The sequence below is a fragment of the Muntiacus reevesi genome, chromosome 6 (genome assembly GCF_963930625.1).
Source record: "Muntiacus reevesi chromosome 6, mMunRee1.1, whole genome shotgun sequence".
Lineage (NCBI taxonomy): Eukaryota > Metazoa > Chordata > Mammalia > Artiodactyla > Cervidae > Muntiacus > Muntiacus reevesi.
Genome location: NC_089254.1, coordinates 98,321,735 through 98,334,414, shown reverse-complemented (window position 1 = coordinate 98,334,414; position 12,680 = coordinate 98,321,735). Strand labels below are relative to the sequence as shown.

At 44.3% G+C, this 12,680-nt stretch overlaps 1 protein-coding gene across 1 annotated transcript in view; it reads left to right on the top strand.

The window, feature by feature from the left end:
* The window catches only part of SLC37A3 (solute carrier family 37 member 3), a 47,168-nt gene that overhangs the window by 24,145 nt on the left and 10,343 nt on the right, over positions 1 to 12,680 (top strand). Inside the window, exons 7-10 of the mRNA XM_065939260.1 lie at positions 4,344 to 4,440; positions 7,124 to 7,208; positions 7,949 to 8,127; positions 10,334 to 10,475. Of these exons, the coding sequence (XP_065795332.1) occupies positions 4,344 to 4,440; positions 7,124 to 7,208; positions 7,949 to 8,127; positions 10,334 to 10,475 (503 nt within the window). The remainder of the gene's footprint in view (positions 1 to 4,343; positions 4,441 to 7,123; positions 7,209 to 7,948; positions 8,128 to 10,333; positions 10,476 to 12,680) is intronic.

The following is a 12,680-nucleotide window of genomic DNA, read 5'->3' as shown; positions in this document are numbered from 1 at the left end:
ATCTGATTGTTCAGATTTGTTAGAGTCAATTCTCTTTATCCCTTCTTTTTTTTTAATTTTAAAATTTTATTCCTGGAGTATAGTTGCTTTACAGTGTTACAGTGACGTGAATCAGCTGTGTGTGTACGCATGTCCCTCCCTCTTGAACCTCCCTCCCGCCCACCGCCCACCCTGCCGCTCCAGGTCATCGCAGAGCACCGAGCCAAGCTCCGTGTCATAGAGCAGCTTCCCACTAGCTGTCCGCTTTATACGTGGCAGTGTATATGCGTCTGTGCCGTCCTCCCAGTTCGTCCCACCCTCCTCCCCTCACCCCTCTGTGTCCAGCTGTCCGTCACTTGATCTTTTAAAACACCACCCATGTCTTCCCTCTATTTGAGGAAGTTTAGAATAGCAGAGAGAGGTTTCACGTCAAAGGACATTGGGAGATGGTGTGGACTCTATAGAGACGGTCTCGCCCGTGAGACACGTTCACAGCACTGTTCTGACCACAGTCAGACTTTGAGTGTGGCTGAGGCAGTACATCTCAAATTATTATTTTTTTAATCTTCCCTTTAGAGAACATAAATAATACATTGTAATAATAGACATCTTGCATGCCATCTCATCATGTATCTTCCTGTGGGTTTTGCCTTCCCTGTTTTTGAGACTCAGTGATCTAGTTTGACCTTCTGAAATGAAAGATAAGGAAACTGAGCTGAGAAGTTGTCCTTGGGACTTGCCTAGAGTCACAGAGCAAAGGCTTTTAAGAAGATGCAGATGAAGAATGCTAGGCTTCGGGCCCTAGTTAAATTGGTCACTCCCCCCCATACCTTCTGTTATTTATCACTTGTATGTGAGTTGGTGTGTGTGACGGAGCCATGGCATATGGAGGGGCTCCTGCTGACAGATCTTCGGGGCCACTCAGGAAGACCCATACTTACCTACAGATGGAAAATCGCAGAGATACCCATAAACTTGGCTTTGGTTCTTATTACCATTCGTGACACTCTGCCTTTGTGGTTTATCATCATTTATGACTCTCTGCCTTCAGGGACTGTTAATTTGGATTTCTAGTTTTTGCCCTGGATAAATATTCATGTGTTGTGAAATGCACATTTATTTTATTGATAGCTCTGTCTTTTTTGTCTACCCTCTTGCATAGGGGCCAGTGTACCCAGCAGATACTCCCCACCCGCCGTGGTGATCAGTGCATGCTTTAGGCCGCTCCTCTCGGTTTTCTGGCTTCCCCAGTTTCCTAATGGGAGTAATGGTGCTTGCTTGATAATGACCTGTATTTGTTGTGAAATAGTGTTTATGTTCAGTGTGCTAGTGATTGCTTTTTTTTGTTTGTTTAAATTACTGTTACTTATTTTTGTGTACGTTGGGTCTTGTTGCTGTCCGTGGGCTTTCTCTAGTTGGAGTGCAGGGGCTGCTCACTGTGGCTTCTGTGGTTGCAAGCACAGGTTGTCGGTGCACGGGCTTCGGTAGTTGTGGCTCTCCGGCTCTGGAGTGTGGGCTCAGCAATTGTGGCGCGTGGGCTTACCTGCTTCTCGGCGTGTGGAATCTTCCTGGTCCAGGGGTTAAACCCGTGTGCCCTGCATTGGCGGGTGGATTCTTACCCACCGTACCACTAGGGAAGCCCTGCGCTAGTGATTTCTGTCTCTTTCCAGCTCTACTGTTGCTGGTTTAATAGAATTGATTTTCAGAGGTGCTAATTCCCCAGTGATGCTTTAAAAAACTTATTTATTAGCTACACCAGGTCTTAGTTGCAGCACGTGGATTTTGGTCACGTCCTGTGGGGTCTTTCCTTTCAGTGCAGGAACTGCCTAGTTGTGGCGTGTGGGCTCCCGAGGGCGTGGGCTTCAGTAGTTGAGGTGCACGGGCTTAGTTGCTCTGTGGCATGTAGGATCTTAGTTCCCCAAACATGGATCGAACCCACATCATCTGTATTACAAGGCGGATTCTTAACCCCTGGACCACCAGGGAAGTCCCTCCCCTCTTTAGTTTTCTTTTGGAGTAGGTGATGCTGTTTGTGTGCTGTTTATTTTTATTAAAATTTTTAAGGTAATGTCTTTCCATTCATGATTTTTGAAAATTATACCAAGGCTACTTGATTATTGTCGTGAAACCAGCTATTACAAATGAACAAAGAGAAATAAAGGCAAAACCACCTGACATCCTGTTATTTCAAGATAATCACTTTGACATGTATCATAAAAGCTTGTCTGAGCTTTTCCAAATTGGATGACACTGGGTGTTTGGTAGCAGTGACTGGACAGTCTTAACTCTTCGTTATTTCTCTGTTTCAGTCACAACAACAAACAGCATAGTCAAGAAAGCCATTGCAGTTTACTTTTGAAAGTAAGACAGTCTGTTTTTAAGAGAATAACAACTAGTAAGTGAAATTGATGATGCTGCACTTGACACAGAGTGACTTCCTGTGAAATGCAGCAGTCAACCGCAGAGTACCAGTAAAACTGCGACAACTTAGAGTCACAATTGTTTCCAACCGGTTTCTTCCCAAATCATGTCTTTGATCAGCATGTTCTTCAGACCCTGACCTTTGCTCTTCCCTCTGGGATCCTCTTGGTATATTTTGTGTTTTAAAGGCTTGGGGCATTATCGTGCTGGTAAAAATATAGAGATTGTCTAGTTCAAATCATTTGATTTCCAAGTGAAAAAAGTTAAATGATCTACTGAAGACATTGCCCTGAAAAGCTGTTCCCTTGCGTGAGTCACATCTCTCCTCCCATTGTCAGGGGTCATTGTTTTTTTTTATGTCTCGCCATATAGCATGCAGGATCTCAGTTCCCCAGTCAGGGGTCGAACCTGTATCCTCTGTATTGTGAGCTTGGAGTCTTAAACGCTGGACTGCCAGGGAAGTCCTGGGATCATAGTATTTTAGAACACATTGAGACTGGTAGTACTAGTAGATACACCTTTGTAGGCCCCAAATGTCAATTCTGCCACTGCACCCAGGCCTTTGAGGAGCTCGGCGCTTTCCAGATGAGAGCATCGAGCCCGGTCTATGAGCTGGTGGCGATCACTCTGCACAGCTGGAAGTGGCTTCTGAACACGCTTTTTCACTGTACAGTGTTGTCTCCCTCTCCATTTTTGTTTTTGATTTTTTGGGGGCTGTACCTTGCAGCATGGGGGATCTTAATTCCCCAACCAGAGATCAAACTGGTACCCCCTTCGTTGGGAGCTCGCGGTTTTAATCTCAGTACCACCCAGAAAGTCCCTGCAGTATGTTTTCTTGTCTCTTCTTCCATTCGGTACAGTAATGTTGAGATTCATCCATGTCTGCATCAATAGTTCATTCCTTTTTATGGCTAAGGAGTCATCCATTGTATCACAGTTTATCTGTTCAGCTGTTGGTGAACATCTAGGTTTTTAGGTTTTGGCTTTTACTTTTGAAGCCACTGTGCTTGTTTGTTCACAGATCCTTGTATGGACACATACTTGTGTTCCCTTGGATAAATACCTTGGAGTAGAATGGCTGGATCTTATGGTAGGAGCATGTTTATCTTTTTAAGAAACTGGCAGTTTCTTCTAAAGTGGTTGAACCGCTTTACATCCCTACCAGCAGTGTGCGGGTCCTAGGTGCTGGGCACCCTTGCCAACACTTGGTATGCTCAGTGTGGTTTGACTTTGCTCTTCTGTTAGGTGTGTAGTGATACCTTGTTGTGATTTTAATTTGCATCTCCCTGAGTTTGATGATGCTGAGCATCTTTTCATGTGCTTGGTGGTGGTTTAGTCGCTAAGTGGTGTCTGACTCTTGTGACCCCATGAACTGCAGCCCACCAGGCTCCTCTATCCGTGGAATTTTCCAGGCAAGAATACTGGAGTGGGTTACCATTTCCTTCTCCATTCATGTGCTTATTTGCATCTTATTTTAAGTGTGTGTCTTTGTGTGTTTAAAGCGTTTATTAAAATCTTTGCCCCCTTTTCAGAAACTTTGTATTTGAGATGATTATAGATTTAACACTTCTTAGAATTTTATTGCATTGTTTATTTTTCACAGTATTGAGTTCTGAGATTTCTTTATATCCCAGCAGCAAGTCTTTTGTCAGATAAGTGGTATCCAGATAGTTTCTCCCAATCCATGGGACTTGTATTTTTAATTCTCTTAATAGTGTCTTTCAGTGAGCTCCAAATTGAACTTTAGTATAATAAAGTCTTAGAAGAAGAGCTACCCAGTTAAGTGTTTTGCCATGTGGGTGTACTTTTAAAAAAAACACACTGGAATGGAACATTGATTCTGTGTAATATGAACCTGCACTGTTTGGCCATTTTGTACTTGAGCTGCACACGGAACCCATTCTGATTGTGTTTTCTTCTGTTCTGCTCTGTTCCCATCCTAGGCGAGGGGTTGTTTTTGGTCTCTGGAGTGCCTGTGCCTCAGTGGGCAATATTTTGGGCGCATGTCTCGCTTCATCTGTTCTGCAGTATGGTTATGAGGTAGGTGTTTTTTTTCCCTAGCTTTTTCTTCAGTATATAAATATATGTTTTATTTTTAGGAAGTAATCCTGTGACCATTTAAAATGACCTAGTGCTGTGTCTGGGAGGAGCAAGGTTTGTATTAAGAGTGGACAAGCTTATGGTCAATTAAAACACATTGAAAAAAATTAGTCATGGAAAAACACCTAAGTCTAAAGACATAATCATTTGGGGAAAAGTACTCGCCACTCATGTTACAGATAAAGAGCTAATCTCCTTAATATATAAAGAGTGCCCACAAATTGATAAAGAAAAAGACTAACAACGTATGGAAAGAAAAGTAAAGGATTTGAATGTGTAGTTCATGGAAAGGAAAGAGAAATGGCTTGTAAACACATGACAGGATATTCCACTTCACTCAGAACTTGTTTATTCATTCAGTAATATTCTTAAGTTCCTCTTAAGTGCCCCAAGGCAGTAGAGGATAGAGCCTTGACCCAAAGAGCCAAAACTCTCTGCCCTTACAGGAGTTTAGGTATTAAGTGGTAAAGAAATACAAATTAAAACTACACTTTTAAAAAAAAGGAGAGAAAAAACCTACACCATATCCTTATTAGATTGGTAAAATTCCAGAAGTTTGATACCATGTTTATTAGGAGGTGACAGCAGGCATTGCTGGGTGGGAGAGTAAAAAACTTTTCTTGGGCTCAACATAGGAATGTCTGTTAAAAGCCCAGTCACTTAACAGGGCTTCCCTGGTGGCTCAGATGGTAAAGAATCTGCCTGCAATGCAGGAGACCTGGGTTTGATCCCCGGGTCGGGAAGATCCCCTGGAGAAGAGAATGGCAACCCACTTCCATATTCTTGCCTGGAGAATCCCATGAACAGAGGAGCCTGGTGGGCTATAGTCCATGGGGTTGTGAAGAGTCAGACATGACTGAGCGACTGACACATCAGAATTATAATGGCTCTGACTTAGCAGTTCGACCTCTGTGAATTAACCTGACTGATGAGTATACTTCATCATATACGGAGAGTACATCTGCAAGGTTATTTACTTCAGCATTGTTTGTAATAGCAAAAGATTGGTAACAGATGTCAACCAAATGGGAAATAGTTAAACCACGAAACACCTGTTCAGTGGAATCTGTGCAGCTGTGAAGTAGAATTAGGCAGCCCTGCGTGTCCAGATTGGGATAGAGCTCAGTGATGTGTTAAGTGAAGATAACTGTGTGTTGAGTATTGCCATTTATGTGAAATGGAGGAAGAGTTAAAGAGTATCTATTGTATTGGCTTGTATGTTTCCAAAACAAACTTTGGGAAGTACAAGCTAAATAACAGTGCTTATATGTTCGACAAATAAAAATCGAATGGCTCATGTCAATGGAGTGCCTGTTCAAAAACCTAATAATTGGGAATTCCCTGGTAGTCCAGTGGTTAGGACTCCAAACTTTCACTGCTGAGGATGTGGGTTCAATCCTTGGTCGGGGAACTAAAATCCCTCAAGCCATGCAATGCAGCGAAAACAAAACAAAACCCCAAACCTAATAACTCAAAGTAAGTTGTTCTCTTAGAAAGTAGGTGACAGTTTTTAAACAGCTTGCCAAGTGTTTGGTCCTGGAGGAGTTTTGGTCTAGTTCGGGCCAGTGGGAAGTCCTTCCTGTGTTCATAGTCACCTTTTCCCAGGTTTCTTAGCTTCACACCTGGATTGTACTAATTGGCTCAAATGGGAATTTCAGGTCACCCTATGGGCTGCTCCCAGATTTGAATTCTGGAAACACTCATTGACACCTCAGGCTCCATTCTGTCTTAAATAAAATTCACTGATGCCACCTGGCTCTCAAGTGTCTCACCTGGGCCGTCGGAAGGACACTGTTTTTCCCTGTGACCCCCAGCACAGCCCTCAGCTCCCCGCGTGCAGAAGGCTTCCCGTCTCCCACCCGCTCGGTGCCGGGGCTTCAGTTGTGCTGGGAAAGGTGGTCACTTGCCAGGATTTTCAGCTCTTCCCTAAAGCACTGTCTCCCTCCTTCAAAACCTCCTTGGCTTTTTTCTTCCAAATTCAGTTCTTCTGTATGCTTCCTGTGGGGACTCAGCCTTCTCATTTATCCAGCTCCATGCTGCCTATATTAATGTGTGGTGTCTCTTTTTAAAATTTATCTTGATTTAGTTTTTGGCTGTGTGAGGTCTTGGTTGTAGCACTCAGAGTCTTCATAGTCGCACCAGCTTACTTGCTCCATGGCATGTGGGATGTTATTTACCCAACCAGGGATCGAACCCACATCCTCTGCATTGCAAGGCCGGTTCTTAACTGCTGGACCACCAGGGAAGTTCCTGTTATTAATGTTGTGTGTAGTGTGGAACCCCCCTCAACTGGAAACTGTCTTTGAGGGCAGATACTGTCTGTTGCATGAGGCCGAGTGGTGGCAAGAGCGCTATTTTTGGAGCTAATTCTGACTTCCCAGTTGTAATAGTACCACGCAGTGTCCAGGAGACCTTAATTATCCTCTCTGAGCTCCACAGAGTCCCTGGGAAAAACTTGTGAGAAAACAAGTAAAACACTTAGCTCAGTGCCTGGCACAGGCCAGGCGCCCGGTGCTCATTTCCTTCCCAGTCGCCCCGTCCTCCCACGTGTGCCTCTAACGACGGTGTGGTTAACGAGCATCCCAGATGTGTCAGGAGCCCCTTTCCGCTTCCCACCCCACAGTATGCCTTCCTGGTGACGGCGGCCGTGCAGTTTGCTGGTGGGATTGTCATCTTCTTTGGACTCCTGGTGTCACCGGAAGAAATCGGTGAGAGAAGCTGCTTTTCTACTCAGATCGTCTTGCTAAGATGGGCAAAGAGAAACCCGAGGCTGGAACAGCCCAGATCTTTCTCTCTAGAACTGTGAGCTCCTTTCAGTGAATTAAAAGAGCAGTCTTGCTGTTTTGTGTCCTGTCGATGCCACAGCCTCGCCTGGCACAGCTGCAAATGTTTGAGGGAGTGAGGCTCACCTTTTTATAGATTCAGGGAAAACTCATCATTTGCAAATGAGGTTTTATAATGGAGACATTGGCTTGAAATTAGCATGGATGGATTTTGAATTTCGCTTCTTGAGACAGATCTTTTTTTCTTCAGAAGAATAATTCAGTGAAATACTTATCTGTGGTTAAATACAGATTGTACAGGCAGAACGTACAAGTGAAACCACAGAAGCAGATAGATGTATGATTCTTCTATCTTTTGAGTTTTACTGAAGAGACACGTCAGTTTAATAGTACGTAATTAACGAGTTTCTGTGTATAAGAGAGATAGCGTGATGTAGTTGAAAAAACATTGCTTTGAAGCCAGATAAAGGAGAATTTGAGTCCTGGGTTTGTTGCTCATTAGCTGTGTGACCTTAATTGACCTTGGATTCCGAACCTTAGTAACTTTTTCTGTAAAATGCAAATAAAAATAGCGTGGACCGCAAAAGTAATGGTACATGTAAAGCGCTTAGCGCAGCGCCGGGCGCCTGGAGGACACCCTCTCACTGTGGCTGTCGCTGTCGTAGGTATCCCAGGTATCGAGACAGAAGAAAATTTTGAAGAAGACTCGCACAGGCCGTTAATTAATGGTGCTGAAAACGAAGATGAAGCTGAGCCTAATTATTCAATCCAAGAAGGCAATACTGTGAGCCAAGTGAAGGCAATAAGCTTCTTCCAGGCTTGTTGCCTTCCTGGAGTTATAGCGGTAAGGACTCTTCAGATCTCCCCACCGAAACTTGGGCGATACCATAGCCTGGATAGTAGCCGTGCCGGGGATAAGGCACCTTGAAGCTGTTAGCCTCTCTTTGAGACTTCATTTCAGGAATATATGTCCAGGGGAATCGCGAACAGTGGCCCTCAGCTTGTTTCTGTATTGACACCACTTGAAATCGTATCTGATACCCAGTGCGGGGGTTGGCACCTTTTCTGTGCAGAGCCAGATGTAAATGTTTTCAGCTCTGGGGCCCCACAGGCCCCACTGTCTCTGCCACAGCCACTCAGCCCGGTAGACCAGAGGACTCCACAGCCAATGTGGAACCGGCGGACCTGACTGGAAGTGGCCCGTGAGCCCCCGTTTGCTGACCCTGATACTAGAATTTGAGTAAGAAGGCAAAAATGGGTATTTTTGAATATATGCCTTTTGGCCTGTTGAAGTCTTACAGAATTATAAGTAGAGCAAGAGAGGCTTGAGTGGTTCGTTAAGTCTGTCTTCTTTGCCTATATTCTTGCCATTCAAGGGAAAAAAAAAGTTTGCCCTTCTGTAAAAGGCCAGAGCAGGATGCTCCGCCGTATCCCTTGGTAGTGAGTGCATTCCAGTGTTTCCATAACTTCCACAGTCAGGCTTTTTCCCCTAATGTCTAAACTGAGTCCATTCTGCCACAGTTTTTCTGTCTTGGTGTTTCGGGCCTCCAGCGCGGGAGTGGAAGTTCAGAGGCCTCGGTTATGTTGCCCGCTTACCCACTGTGAGGCCTGTGGCGTTACTCAGCTCTTCCTTGTGTCTCAGTTCCCCTTCCTGTGGATAGAAGGCCTGCCAGTCCATCCTCCCCAAAGTCTGCAATGTCGAGTTATTATGAGTAAACACCTTTTTAATTTTATTGTTTAATGGTGCTTTATGAATACAACCTCTCAACTAGATTCAGAGTCTGCTGGTTGTCCTGTTTCATACTTTCCTGCTCCCTTCTCCCTATGCCAAGCTAAGAGAACTGATACTTGCCAACAGATAAAGTTTAAGCGTGAGTTCAAATGGAAGTGCAAGTTCCCACAATTCTTCAATCAAAAGATGATGTGTCATACAGGGAAATGCATGTTCCCCAGGGGCCTTTTCTAATGCTAATGATTAGTTATTTTTTTTACAGTAGTTATTAAAATATTCTGCTGGTAAGAGTTTAATTTCTAAGGCAGGACTTAGATTTGTTGTGACTAAACGTGGCGCTCTCTTGCTATCCCTTTGTATTTCACAAGCTATTGTTCCCCGCCATGGGCAGGGTATAAAGTAAATCCAGTGAACTTAATCCCTTTGTCTTTGTGGCTGGCTGTCTGGACAAAATGGTTGAGATTTGGCTCTCTAGAGGGCAGCCGTCCTGCCAGGAAAGCCCCTTTAAAACAAGTGATACCTAGGGAATAAGTGGCAGCTCCAGGGAAGAGAATATACTAGCCAGACACCCTTTGAAGTGTCTCTCTGTTCCTCCCCCTTCTTCCTTTGATGCTGAATGTCAGGATTTCCTGGTAATAATGTGTTGAATATAGGCTTCTCAGCCCCACTGCCATGTTAAGGCCGCTCTCACTTACTCCTCAACCCAGAGCCACAAGGCCCATGACAATCCTGTGCTTTCATTTTTGACTCAGAGCTTCCAGAAACTACCCTATGAAAGTAGTTTTCATGCTGATGCTTTTCTTAGACTTTTGGAACTAGAGTCCAGCCGCGTTGGTTTGCATTGGTCATCATATTAACTTTGAAAGAAGTAGAACCTGAAAGGTCTGGCTGCTTGCAATAAAACCTGTGATGTTTACTGGATTCGTTTGCTTATGGTTAGTGTTCCTCAGTGGCATGAATACCTTTTATCTTTATCTAAATAAAGAAATGTGAGTCCATGCCCTGCCTTATGGTTCAAAACACCGGTTTGCTTCTACCAGAGAGCCGAAAGGAGAAGACAGTGGGGACAATTAGGGAGTAGTCCTCTGTGTTTTTAACCCCAAGGCTTATCGTACTGCCTCTCTAGACACTTAGTGGGGGGAAGAGAAGAGGAGGACCAGGACACGCAGGCAGTGGGAATTTATAGGAACATTTAAGTTTAAAATCAGGTACTGTTCGCCCCCAGCTCTTCCGTTTTGTTTTGCTGTTTAATTGCATTAGAGCAGTAGTTACGCTGTGCTGTTCGTTCCTTACTGACAGTGGAGTGTTTTCCTTGTAGTATTCACTGGCCTACGCATGCTTGAAGTTAGTGAATTACTCCTTCTTCTTCTGGTTGCCCTTTTATCTGAGTAACAACTTTGGATGGAAGGAGGCCGAAGCTGACCAGCTGTCCATCTGGTACGACGTCGGAGGAATTATAGGTATGGCCAATGAAGCATCTTTTCCTCTAGCAAGAGTGAGTCACTAGTCAGATTTTATTGGGTTATGAAATCTGGCATCATTTAAAGTTTTATCACTTATTCCACAGCCATTTTTCTTAAATTGTCCTACTAGTAAATAGCCAAACTCTTTAAAAAAAAAAAAAAGCCCATAGAAAAGAAGACCCAGCCTGTGGCAGCCCTGTGATGTATAGAGCTCTTTTTTCTCAGCCCTTTGTTGCTGAATCAGTTCTTTTGTCCTGGGACGCACCGGGATGTTGCTCTCTCTGGTCTCTTTAAGTGTGAGCCTTCTGTACACTCCCAGGGATTGCTTAGCTCTAAAGCTAATTGTATGTCAGAGATCCAAGTTATGTTCATTTTACCTATCACCCACAGCCGAAGAAGGGAAACATACTAGCTGAGTGTACTGACTGTCAGATTATAAAGGTAGTAATAACAGCAGGGATTATTTTGTTTTGCAGTTGCTTCCTTGTACACAGCAGACTTCAATAGTCTCTTTTTGCTATAGCTGGAAGCGTAAACAAGGAAGTGGGAAACTTTAAAATCAGACAGACGTACAGCATGCATGTCTGTGGGTACCACCTACATGGCTGTGGCAGAACCTTGGTAACCTTTGTGTAATGTTCACATTTAGACATGTGGACAGACTAAACTGCCCTGAGCATATGGAAGCACAGTGTACCCTTAGGTGGTGTGCTGTTATTGTGTTTGAACTTGTGTGTCCCGTTCTTTTAAAGTTGATTTTATTTATTTATTACTTTTGACTGTGCTGGGTCTTCGTTGCTGCCCAGGGTTTTGTTTTTTTTTTTCTTCCCTCTAGTTGTAGAGAACAGGGGTACACAGACTTTTCCTTGCTGTGGCTTCTCTTGCTGCAGAGCACCAGCCCTAGGGCACGTGGGCTTCAGTAGTTGCCGCTCAATAGTTGTGGCACATGGACTTAGTTGTTCCATGGCATGTGGGATCCTCTCAGATCAGGGATCAAACCTATGTCTCCTGAATTGGCAGGCAGATTCTTCACCGCTGAGTCATGAGGGAAGCCCCACAGCAGATTTTAATAGTGACTTTTTGCTATAGCTGGACGTGTAGGCAAGGAAGTTGTTGTTCAGTTGCTCAGTTGTGTCTGACTCTTTGTGACCCCATGGACTGTAACCCGCCAGGCTCCTCTGTCTTTAGGATTCTCCTAAAGAATACTGGAGTGGGTTGCCATTTCCTTCTCCAGGAGATCTTTCCGGACCAGGGATTGCACCCACGTGTCCCGCATTGGCAGGCAGGTTCTGTACCACTGAGCCACCAGGGAAGCCCAAACAGGGAAGTAGGAATCTTCAAAACGAGATGGATATACAGAATGCATGGTAGAGGGTACCACCTGCATGACTGTGGCAGAACCTTGGTAGCCGTCCTTTACATTTAGACCTGTGGACAGACTCAACTGCCCTGAGCACATGAAAACAAAGTGTATCCTTAGGTGATAAGCTGTTCTTGTATTTGAACTTGTGTGCCCTCATTCTTAGACTCAGAGCCAAAGGAGAGGATGCTGCCTTTAGACTTGCACATACTTCTGTGTCCTGAACAGACTTCTGGTGAGGGTGTACCAGATGTCCCAATGCCCTGAGATTCTAAATAGGACTGTATCTGAATGTGACTGTGTTGCTTCAAGTATCCACATCACCTCTTCTTCTTTTTTTTTTTAAACTGTTTATTTATTTATTTGGCTGTGCTGGATCTTAGTTGCAACACCCGAGATCTTCAGTCTTCATTGTGGGATTCCGGCTCTTTAGCTGCCACATGCAGACTCTTCAGTTGCGGCATGTGGGATCTGGTTCCCTGACCAGGGATTGAATTCGGGCCACCTGCATTGGGAGTGCAGAGTCTTAGCCTCTGGACCCCCAGGGGAGTGCCCCACATAAATTTTTTTTTAAACATCTTGACTTGTTGGTTTTTGCCAAACCATAATTGCTATGTTTAATTTTAGTGAATATTTATGTTCACTACTACTCATAACCTGTGACACACAGAGGCTAATTAATTATCTTTCACATAAAAAGCAGGGGGGAAAAAAGGCAAGAAAAGACTTCACAGCTGATTGGAGAAGGGAAAACAGTAAGGAACAGTGAGGGTGGGTCTGATGACTTTTCCTGATTTGGGTGTCTGTCTGGTGGTGTCTGTCCCCGTCTGCCATCGTGTGAG